The sequence below is a fragment of the Calonectris borealis genome, chromosome 3 (assembly GCF_964195595.1).
Source record: "Calonectris borealis chromosome 3, bCalBor7.hap1.2, whole genome shotgun sequence".
Taxonomy (NCBI): domain Eukaryota; kingdom Metazoa; phylum Chordata; class Aves; order Procellariiformes; family Procellariidae; genus Calonectris; species Calonectris borealis.
This window is the reverse complement of record NC_134314.1, coordinates 28,692,733-28,704,815: the sequence shown is the minus strand read 5'-3', so window position 1 is coordinate 28,704,815 and position 12,083 is coordinate 28,692,733. Positions and strand designations below refer to the sequence as shown.

Genomic DNA, 12,083 nt, shown 5'->3' with positions numbered 1-12,083 from the left:
GTGGAGTGAGTGTTCTTTCTGCTCTTACTGAAATAAATGTGGTTCAGCAGAACCGACTAAAGTTGTCAAAAAAAGCAAAAATCTGGACCAGGAGAAATACCATTCTCATTGTGAGGATAAAGATGCATTGTTACTAATAGATGACTTACTCTTATTTGCAAGTTCATGTGAATCTGAATGGTTAAAACAGATAATGTACATAACTGTTTTTATCACCGTCGTGATCTCAAGTAAATGTAATATATTTTTAGGAAAAAAAGTCAACATAACTTACAGTAAATCCTCAAGTGGAAAAATAAATGTTTGAAACTGAATATTCTGTGTACGCCATTCCTGTAAAATCCCTATGAGTTAATTCTGCCGGTCTCTTGTAACTGACATTAGTTCTATCATGCAACTTGACCATGTTTATTTGATTACTGTTTCGTCTGATACAGGTCACTACTTCTGTGGTTACATTAAATTGTCAGTGTATTAAATTTCAAAGAAATGGCTATAACCCTGTAGCTGTGCAACCTGAATCTGCTCGGGAAACTTGTGTGCTTGATTCTAGTCCATGTGTTGGGAACAGTTGGGAACCAAGGCAGCACGCATTAGAGACCCTCAAAGGAACAAGTGTGGGCACCCCAGTCCAACAGAAGTGCTGTTCCTGAGCTCTTGCCTCTGATTTCTCCACCACACAGTTCAAATACAAAGTACAGATTCTGTTCTGCTCTTTCTGGTAATTTTATTTTTCATGATTGGTCTGGCTAATACAGTGACAAGGTTTAAGTGAGTGTTTGTAGACATTGCAAGTGGCATTAATTAAAATATTACTAATGTATCAAAGATGCCTGATGCATTTTCTGAGAAGAGACAGGTAACTAGTCACTGGTTTGTTGTTTTTTTTTTTTTTTCTTTTAGTAAAACAGAACTCACAGCATCTGGGTCTATCTCTTTACCCGGGTATCTCAGGAATCTGGGAGGCAATATACTCGTTTCCTCTTGCATGCAGTTCTGCACACAGAAAAACAATTTGCTTGCTTAACACCCCCAATAAGGATTAATTAGCAATGTTTTATGCAAGAAGAAAATCTTAAAATGTGAAAAAACTCACATTTTTATGGTCACACATTTTTAGGTCAGGGAAGTGCTTAACTACACTTGAGTGAAGATCTTGAGAAAACTGAAGCTTTGACACTCTCTGGGTGGGGGTTTTATGTGCTGCGCAGCCGTCTCGTGTTCAGCTTCAGGAAGCCGGGTGGCCGTTGGAGGTGGCTTCTGCTGCCAGACCCTGAGAGAACCGCTGCAAACACCTGGGTACCTTCGGGCATCCCTGAGAAAATGTTTTGTGCTCACAAATGTCCTGTTTCCAAGAGTAGCTTATGCTGAGAAGTGGAGCAGAGCCTTGTTTTATTGCTCAGGAGAGAATGGGAGCAAAAGTTCATTGGGTTTTTTTACACCTTCTTTGTCCTAATTATCTTCTGCTTGCTGAGCCTTGTCTTCTGTGATTTTTGACAACAGATAGTACTTTAAAAAAAACTTTAATCTGTTCTTTTGTGGATCTGTTCTGTGTATGATGCCAACTATGTTTAGCTATTTTGAGTTACTTTAACAGTGATACATGTTTAAGATAGCCAGTATGAAGCTACAGTTAGGAAAAAAAAAGGCGTCTTTTGCTGTGTCTTACAGGTAGGACTGCCTGAAAGAAACTTCAAGGACAGTATCACTGGTTTTAAAATTAGATTGTTCAGATCTGGGATCGTTGATGGATGTGGCACGTCAGTATGCAATCTCAAAGCACAGGAGAGGGTAGCGATGGCTGTATCACAGACCTCCTCTGGGTCAGATAACACAGGATTTAGGAAAGTGGAAGGCAAACAGAAGCAGGAATTTTTTAAAAAAAGCAGTAACTTAGGTCAAAATAAGTCAAATCTGCACTACCAGTTACAAACTGGAGGTATCTGCCTGTCTCTTGCAAGCACTGTGAGCCGCTTATGAATAGTGCCAAATTATTCAAATTATAAATGGTAATATTTATGAAAATACAATATACGGTTTATTAATGGTTTTGATTTATTGCCATGATTTGTCTTTCTTCCCCAAAAGTCTGGTTTGCACACTATGTATACAGCAGAGAAAAGCTGAAATCTCACTATATGACAAAACAACTTCACTTTAAAAAAAAAACCAGGAGAATGGAGGGAAGGCTAGATTTTGATGGTTTCTGACAGTTCAGCAGAAGCACAATTACAATTTGCAATAGAGCGGTATTGACTCTACAGGAGAACTCCTGATAGCATTCTTTATTGCCAAAAGAAAATGCCAATGCTACCAAAACCCATTAAATGCTCACACCTCACAATCAAGGATACTTCGGTGCATGTGCATGCCTGTATATGCGCATGCTTGTAAGAGAATTTTTTTCTTAGCTTCTGTGTGCTTTTTATAGAGATTTACTCATCCTGCGATTTGCCAGAGGTAGCCAGGAGGATAGTTTAATCCTGTTTGCTGTTGCAAGACTGTCGAACAGATGATTTCTGATGCTCCAACAATGTGATTGACTTTTCAGAATTTTCCAAGTTTCTGAGCAGAGTCTCTAGCCGCCTTTTGATTTTCTTCTGATCCTCAATGGCACACCCGATGACCACAGACTGAAATTTCTGATCGATGGGTCCTGCTGGCACGTCAGATGTGCACGCACCGTAAAGCGACATTAAGCGGATTTTGGCATCTTCCAAATCATCTAGAAGTTTATTGACAATTTCATCAATCATCTTCGTGGCGTGCAGTAGGGATTCCTGCTGCTGGGCGTTTCGGATGGTTTCTACAGAAACCTCCACAGTGAGGGTTCGGCCCATCAGACGATTAGCAGTCAAATTAAGTTCTTCTCTCTCACCTAAATCAGAAACAAAGTGTTCTAGGTTACAGGCAAATACTTTCCTGTGCAAATAACATCATCAAGACAATCAAACTGCTACAACTTTGCAATAAACAAGGTTGTTTTTTTAAGTAAGTGACAATCAACAAGAATTCCAGGGACCAGAAATGAGTTTTTTGCATTTGCCTAAGTCCTACTGATTCCACACCGTCTTCTCATTTGAAATGAGGCATTAAGTGCTACTGAAAATGTAAGCAATGCTTTTCCGCTGCTGACACAATGCTTGCTGTGTCACATTAAAGCAAAGCGTACAATATTATCAGGAAACATTACTCATTAACAGAACAGGCACGTTAAGGACCTTCTGTGCCACTGTGAGGGAGAGATTTAGACAGTACCCCAAAAGGCCATGAAGAGAAAACGGATTTCTGAATTAGGGCCTATGAAAAAAATGGTTTTCTATTTTCTGAAAACTTAGCTTTTTTCCTAGAATATAGACAAAACATATTTAACATGTAGGCTCTTGAAGAGGCAATAAACCAGCAATTTAAGGCACCTAATATAAAACATACAGATTTAGGGAATGTATTTAAAGCCACATATCTCACAACCATGACAATGATCTTAATCATCAGGTTCTTGCAGGCCGTACGCTTTGTAGCACTCGTGCCTGTCCAGTAGTCAAAGCCATTAAAATGCTGGTTTTTCAACTATATTTAAGCATCATCGTTATCATCAACTTCTCTCCCTCAGCTGAGCCGCAGTAACCCTGATTTTGAAAATACATCAGCGAACTGAGTATGGGCTTTCACATAGACAGTAGTGACATTCATGGTAGAGCATCCAGCTGAGCAGTATGTGAATTTACACACTCAAGAAAAAGGGGACCCCGGGGTAACGAACGGATGGCCCTTCAGTAACCTTAGCTGGCTCCAATGCCCGTGCCTTCACCAGCAGCAGCAAGCAATCAAACGGAGCCGCTCCCTAAGGCACGGGCTGTTCTGACTTTGGGTCCGTGGGGAGGGTGTGGCAAAGCAGCTTCTCACCTTCACTGATGTGCCTCATATCCTGGCTGTTCTGTATATTGTGGATCATTTCTAGCAGGATTTCTTTCTCTTGTTCCATAGCAGATGCTGCGTCACGGAAAGCCTCTACCCTGAACATGGTTGAACCAAACAAAATGTTTAAATAATAAAATAGCTGCCAAGAACTGTTTTTTTAAACTTCAGCTTAAGAAGTACAGTCAGGTCTTAAGTGTCCATGTGCCAGACTCTCTGATTTCATGACCTTCTTCCTTACCTTAGCTTCACTTTTTAAGGCTCAATATAATTTAAGAAAACAAATAAATTGGGGGGAAAAAAAAACCCAAAACAACAGTAATTCAATTAGACTTAAATCTTTCATTTTACTGACAGTGCTGTTCTATCCTACTCCGCGGTCAGTCTGGATATCCGGAGGCTGACGGCACTACAGCCCCCTCCCAGAAGTGCTATAGCTAACGGGCAATTATAATCAGCCACTTAACTAGAAGAGAAACAGACCGAGTCCCCATCAGGGAACTTGGGGGCGAAAGTTGCAGCTGCAGGGATGGAGGCTGCAAGGGGGCCTGGCTCCCCCGTGGCCAGCAGCGCAGAACCCCTAGGACCCACCTACAAAGCAACAAACCCGCCGGAAAACTCAAACGCCGCCTTGTAGCCGAACGATGGAGAGAGAAAAAACCGGGCAAGGGGACAAAGCTCACACACTTTTATTGACGTGACAAGGGCTTCCCCCTGCATGGCGTGCCTTGGTCGCTGGGAGAAGATGCTGGGCCGCCTGCCCTCACGGTCACTGGTGTCTTCCATGGAGCAATGCTCCCTGTGATTGACACGGGGAGGAAGCTTCTGTGGGAGCAGCTCCTATTTCTGGGCTTGCAGGGAACCACGAAACGCGGTTCCTGCCAAAACACGATCCCTGCTCCAGTCCTGTTCACTGTGCTGGAACTCACACGTGATGCGGTGAGGGTGAGGGGAAAGCCCATCAGAAACTGCCCTCCCTGATTACTACACGGTCTCGGTAAGCCGCATGGTTGCGTGCCCATAGTCTGCCCTCCTCCTCATGCCATAAGGTTACGGGCCCACCTGGCCATGGGCAACGTGAAAATGCCATACTAGAAATATGAGTCTAGTTCCTTAATTCACATCTCATTCCACCATGGTTTTAGGGAGAGGGCTTTTGCATTCAGCCGAGTCTTCTAGAGAAGCACACCTGGGAACTGTCTGCCTTGGAGACCGGGGACAAGAGGGAAACATCCCCCTCCCGTGGCTTTGTCCTGGAGGCTTGAGGGCAGGGGCTTGTAGAGGACTTGCCAAGCTGCAACTGGCTGCAAGAGTTCTGCCAAAAAACGTCAACTCTGCATTCCCAGACCCCACAGAAAAGCAGAATATCACGTGAAGCTGGCTGATGGATGCTTTCAACGCACGGCTCGGGAGGTCTAGCTGCTCTAATCTGGAATCCATCTATCCTGAAATGTTTATTAAACCTGGCCAGAAAGGGAAACAAACCAAAACATTGTTAAGTCTCTTAGATGCTCTGCGCTCTTCAACATTACTGGACGCTGCCCCGAGATGGTGGTGGTGGCTCATCCTCGCTGCTTCTACAGATAAGGGCTTGTCTGATGAGAGAGGTATGGAGCTGCTGCTCCTTCCTCAAAGGCTGGCTGAGGGCAGGTAACTTCGGAAAAACAGCAGTAAGAGAAAAGAGGGCAAAAAAAGGCAGAATGGGGGCATTTAAGGATATAAATAGTCACACTTCACATGCAGCCTGCTCACGAAATGGTTCTGTTTTACAAAATATTTAGCCTAATTTAGTCAGTGAAAGCACAAGCTTCAGGCCTTGCCTTTAATGTTCATTCTGAGGAGGAGTGGGAAAAGTTAATATGAAATGCAAATTCTTGCCGAGAGCGAATACTTCTAATTATTATTTTGGACTGGTTAGTAAGAGCAATGAGGCAGGTGGAGTCACTTCATACTTCAGATGTCTGCACTTTATAATTTAGAAAGTCTAGCAATATTTTCATAAATGCCTTGCCATGCCTTTTTAAAAAACTAGTGTTTTCACAATTTAAAAAATGCATTGTGGTCACTGGAAAGCTTCAAATTAAAATTTGGAAGTGTAGAATTTCAATTTTAATAGTGTTTTTAAATCAGACTCAGTATATCATTGTACTGACTTAAAAATTAAAGGTCTGCCTTCTGCAGATGGATCAATCCGGGATTTCCACAGGCTTTGCTGGGTCCTGTGAAGAATGTGGAAAAACGGCATTGCAGAGATGCATCCTGAATTGGTGCAATTCAAAAGAGAGTGCCTAAAACATCACTGCTTCCAAAAGCGCTACTGGTATGCGAGGTAGGACCTAAAAGCCAACTTATTGGAATTAATGATTGTATACTGCAAAAAACCTCCATAATTTACCAACTAGAGCTTTGATTGACATTATTTTACAGAAAGTCATATAACCAAATCTTAAGAACTATTTTATTTGCAGTAATTGCTTCTTGGGAATTATTTTAACCACTTTTTCAACTGCAATACCGAGTGCCACACAACTAAAATCCACTGGGATTTTAATTTTAGTGTATTTGCTTCCATAAACGGCAGTCAAAATGAGCGCCTACCCCGGCACCGCGTAACGGCACGTGAGGGAGGCACACCGGCTCCTGCGCCAGGGCAAAGGGAGAGGGAAGCAGCACGTCAGGACTCTCCCAACCCTCCACTATCCCTTCTAAAAATTTCCATCTTGACCAATTATGAGCAGCGTGACAGGACTAAATAACCCTAAAAAATAAACTCCTTGGCTTTCAGAGACCTCTCGAGGGCAGGGTGGAGGCACAGTGTGGTACGACAGCACACCGGCAGCAAAGGCAGCGCCGCAGCAGCCCGCCAGCGGGAGTTACACGCACGAAGAGAAGGAGCGGGGAAATGGCCTGAGAAAGGCAAGACGAGGGAGCGGAGGAAACGGCCAGCTGCTAGGGACCTGCATCGCACGGAGGTCAAAACATCGGGACAGGATCATTTCGGAACAGCGCTCTAGGGGGAAAAAACCAAAAACCAAGGAAACCACTCACACCAGCCTCAGGAAAATAGTTAATGCTCCAGAGAAGATGCTGGGGGGCTTTATCAAGGTGAGATACCCACCACAGCCTCATGCTATTTTGCCGCCCCGGCTTGTACCGAGGCGCTGGCATGGGTCCCGCCGGCTCCTCCCGGCCCCCAGGCCACAGCCGGGAAGACCCCGGCCCCGGCAGGGACCGCACACCTTTCTCTCCTTGCTCACTGCAAAAGCGTCAGGTCCACATCTCGCGGTCAGCTCTCATAACTTCTTTCCTAAAATGTGCTTTAACTTCATAGGTTTGCATAAATCTTTACTTTCTTGGGGTGGGGGACAAAAAAACAAAGATTGGAAGAGGTGACTGCCATGGAAAAGGGTGGAAAACGCAGTCCAAGTCTCAAAAAAACAACCAACCAAAGAACAGAAGGCAAAGAAAAGAGAACACAAAAAACCTCGTATTTTATGCCCAATTATCAATTATCTCGATATAGCAGTATGGTCTTTTCCCAATAGAGGAAAACATCCGATCATATTTTTACTTTGGAGTGTATTTGTCGCTTTGAACATCAACTAAATATTCCATCCATTATCTAAGACTAAAAAAACATTCCTTACTTCTGATTTTCCCCGTCCGAGAGCCATCAGCCGCAGTGCCTTTCTTTCCTACATACCATTCACATGAGCAGAGCATTCCCCCGAGGAACAGGTGGGCCAGCCTGCGCTTTTGTTTCCACGTGAGCAACTCGATACCCGCTTTCCTATGACAGCTGCAATAACTCCGTCCTTTAAACTACCGACTGACTTAAATAGCTGACTATTAAAGCTGGTGCACTGGAGGTGCAGATAAGTTTTCAAAGGAAGTAAGAAACATCTGAAGACAGTGCAGCTTCTTCCCTGAAACGGAGCTGAGCACAGGGGATGGAGACAAAGCGCGGGGGGGGTCATCACCCCGGCAGCCTCAGCTGCTTGAGCTGAGTTTCCGTTCTCAGGTGAGTGGTCCCATGAATGTACAAATGAATGGTGGGGGAATACGGTCGTTCCGAAGGAGAACAGGAGAAAAAGCACAAAAAATTAAGATTAAAAAGAGTAAAAGCAAGAGCCTGACACATCTCATGTATCATTACGCCCAGCACTGCACGTTCACTTAACACAACCACCAGAACACGGTGACTCTGGTCCCGCTTCCAGCTGCTCCCGAGATGTCCTGGCATTTCGCCAGCAGCCAGGGCAAGACCAAGAAGGTCCAAGCCTTTACACGGGACAAGCGTGCCACCTGCCCCCCTCTGCCACCCCTGCCGGGGGGCTCGCTCCCTGGCAGCCAAATTAATCCCCCTTTCCCGCTCACTTTCCCTACAGAAGAAAGTCCCTCCGCAAACACCTAGCAGGGAGGTGCAAAAACACCCTGTTCTGTGGGAAAAGCAGCTTTCACGGTGGAAGGGAAGGGAGGGAAGGGAAGGCTGTTCAAACCAGAGCATTTCTGAAGGGATGAGGGTTCCCTTGGGGTTCGGCCGACCTTACGCAAGTTGAGATCTGAGGATTGTCGAGGGGTTTAATTAAAGGGTGTAGTACACTTCTTTGACAAATTTTCACTTATTATATTTACAAGCAACATCTCGAGGGTCTACAGCTAAACTAAACCGGCTGGAGAAGGAAGAAGTGTGGAAGCTCTTCCTCCTGTCATTCAAATAACTTTGAAATGAGGCATGTTGATTAGTTGTGCATGGAAAAAAAAGTAAGACTTGAGTGACTTTAATCAAAGCAGATTGACTCTTTTTTTCGTAACTGTTCTGCATTTAGAACTATGCCTGCTTGAAAGACCCACGGCAAACTGGGAAGTTTAACTTGGGGTTTAATTTCTGGTTAGCCAAACTGTCTGCTTTGTTTCAGAGTCGCTCAGCAAATTTAAAACACATTTTTGCATATTCTGATGCTCATTTTGTGATTATGTATTCATGCGCTAGACCTGGATGTGAGCAGCGAGACTTGTTTGCAGACAGTGATTTTGTTTAGTCAAATTCAGAGAAGTCTGTGAAGGACTTCAAGGAGATTTAATCAAGCTAAGTGAAAGGCTAATATAATAGCACATGAAGTCCACTCCTGAATAATGCAAAGTAATGAAGGCAGAAAGGGGAAAACGCAACTCCTGTATCCCACGGAGCTCTTTTAATTACAGGAAAGTCCTAAAAACATTCTGGGTGGTTCTGTGGAAGCCGCTGATCAATATGCAGCTGTAATGAAGGAAAGGGTGTGTTGAAACAGTACCGGCAGGAGGTGAATCAGTGGTACACCCATGGCACCCTGCGCATCCATCCACCTCAGAAAGGACACTGTGTAATTAGACAGCGCCGAGAGGACGAAGAAGATGATTAAAGGCAAGGAATTGTCTCTCATGCGGCCGAACTGGGAAAAAAATCAAATTTGGGGTACGTCCAGTAGCAGGAGGAGACAGGACGTGTCTTGGCGCAACGATGAAATACGCATTCTATTCGCAATTACTTCAGAAAAATACACCTAAGGTGTAGAACGCAATGCTATTCACATTATAGTTACATGATTTATGATACTTAGGAGAGGAGGTGGACGTAAACACGGGTAACAAGAACATCCATAGCTGAACCATTAAGTGCAAAGGGAGGTTCGGGAGACGCGAAGCCTCACGCGCCAGCATTCAGCATTGCGGCTTAAAGGCTTGCAAGAGCCTCCGAGAGCCCGAATGACACCACGTTTTATCCTCGGATTTCCTGCATCTTCTTACAAAACACCTGCCCAACAGACGCGGGACGGGGGCTACGGGGCTACCGAGCGGGACGACAGACACGACCCACCACGGGGCTTGTACACCTCGTGTCACTGCTGCCCCGGCACTGCACGCAACCCGCTATCCCCAAAGGCTCCCCAAACCCTAAATGGTAACGAATCCAAAAAAGCCTCTTGCGCTGTCCCTGAAAAACGTCTGTTTTCATCCATTCGTGTACATATTGCTATTTTCATGCATTTCCAGGCCACGCTATTTCACCGTAGAGCCGCAGCTGCCATTTTCAAACTTGCCCCCACCGCCCCCGACGAAGGGGGACCCTTTTTCCCTCGGGAGCCTCAGGGAGCCTCACCCCAGCGCCGTTCCCCTCCCCTCCCGCGGCGGGAGGCCCCGCGCCCGCCGCCGGGCCGCGGTGAGGAGCCATCGGCACGGGGCGAGGCGGGTCCCCGGCTCCGCGGCGCCCGGCCGCGGCCCCCTCCGCCCGCCCGGGCCCGGCCCTGCCCGGCCGCAGCGGTGGCGCGGTGCCGCCGCCCTCCGGAGCCCCACCTGAGCTCCAGCTGGTCCAGGTTCTCGAGCAGGCGGCTCGAACGGTCCGCCATGGAGGTGGAGCGGTAGAAGCGGCCTCGGAGCTGCCCGCCGGACTGCTGCTGCTGCGCCCCCTCGCTGGCTTTGGCGCTGATCTTGGCCTGGGCCATAGCACCCGCCTGCTGCCGCCGGCGGATCCTCGCTGCGGCCGCTCCCTCCCCGCGTCCCGCAGGCGGCGGCCGAATGCCGACACCTCGCTCATGGCCAAAGAAGGAGCCCGCCCCGCCGCCCGCCGCCTGCCCCCGCGGCCACCCCGCCTCCGCGCCGGGCCGCGGCCCCGCGGGCGCCGCCTCACACAGCGCGCCGCGCCGCGCCTCGCCTGCCCCGGGCCGGCCCGGCCCGGCCGGCCGCACCGGCTGCGGGGCGGCTCGGCGGGACAGCCCCGCCGGCGGGACCACGCACCGCCGCCCTTGCCGCAGAAACGCCGATTGTGGCAGGCTGCACTCAGCAGCGAGCCGGGGACAGGTGGGTCACACGCGGGGGTGAAACCCGCTGGGGGACAAGCGTTTGCTGTTGTCCCCGACGCCTCGGTGTTACCCCGCGTCCAGTCCCACGCGGGTGCCCGAGAGCGGTGCCCAGCCGCCACGCACCCCCACGCAGGGCGGCCATGGGGTGCCTCTGCTTCTCCCCGAGAGCTTTCTGGGGCACAGAGGGTCCCCGCGCTGCCCCTGCTTCTGTCCCCAGTCCCCTTCGTGACAAAAGCAGCAAAACCTGGACCCGCCCAACGCAGCAGGAACCCTGTCTCTTGCTAAACCAGAACCTAAGAGAGGAATAATGAGATTTTCAATATCTGTATTAACTTCATTCAAGATGGTAGCTGTTAGTATGAGGATTTGCCTTCCAGAAGTGTTCTATACGGTTAGTTCATTGGTTTGCGCTTTCATTGAAAGCAAGAAAACCCCCACCACCCAACTGTTATTTTTATATAAAGCTGTTCAAAAAGTGAGCTAGAAAGCTGAATGCAAATTTCTTGCAAATGCAAGAAATGGGAGGAGGAAAACAAGAAATGCTTTAAAAATCCAGAAGCCTGTTTGAGGGGAGAGAAAAGTTGGAGAAAAGTAGAACAGAGTCAGGCCTTACTGTAAATAGAACTTGAACAGCAGTCCTAAAAACAAGATACTTGAGATACTGCCACTGATTGAACATGTTTCTGCTGCCAACTCTAAGGGCCCCCTGACTACCTTCAGAAAAGAAGCTGTTCCACCAGCTGTTATTGTCCAAGATGACACAAAAAGGCTTACTGGAAAGAAAAGTGTTTGATGTTCTCTTTCTATGCCAGAAAGAAAAAATATAGCTAGCTGTTTCATGGTAGCCAAGGTGGTGGATCTACATCTAGTAATGACTTGTTCCGAGATCGTATTTAACTTGACTGTACAAAACGGTACCTTCTCTCTCGCAAGCGCCCACCGAACCAACTTGGCAAGCGACTCGCACAGAATCTCTTGTACTTGAGGTTCCTGCTGGGAGTGTTGGTTCCAGCAATTCAAGTCATACATAGGCTTTACTTGCTACTACTGTGAGTATTTCAAAAGGAATTTGCTTATCCCGTAAGTCCAGGTTTGGGCAAATACCCCATGGCTCTAACAGACCAATTTTTGGCACCCAGCTAAGAGGGATTTTGTTGCACAGGGATACTGTTTTGTATACTTGTCCCACTGTGATTCAAAATAGCTGTTTTCTCAGGCTCATCCATTGAGAATGATATCATGTCCCAAGCGCTCTCGTTAAATTAATTGCCTGAGTTTTCTTTGTTTTACGTAGTTGGATAAGTAAGGCTCATTGCCTGTGAGCTC

At 47.0% G+C, this 12,083-nt stretch overlaps 1 protein-coding gene across 1 annotated transcript; it reads right to left on the bottom strand.

Moving 5' to 3' along the window:
• Positions 1-901: 901 nt before the first annotated feature.
• Positions 902-10,528, bottom strand: BAG2 (BAG cochaperone 2). The gene is made up of 3 exons (XM_075145261.1): positions 10,252-10,528; positions 3,907-4,016; positions 902-2,878 (listed from the first exon to the last, which is right to left on the bottom strand). Exons 1-3 carry the CDS (start codon positions 10,398-10,400, stop codon positions 2,478-2,480), a joined length of 660 nt encoding a protein of 219 aa, XP_075001362.1. The 5' UTR covers positions 10,401-10,528; the 3' UTR covers positions 902-2,477.
• Between the last annotated feature and the right edge of the window lie 1,555 nt (positions 10,529-12,083).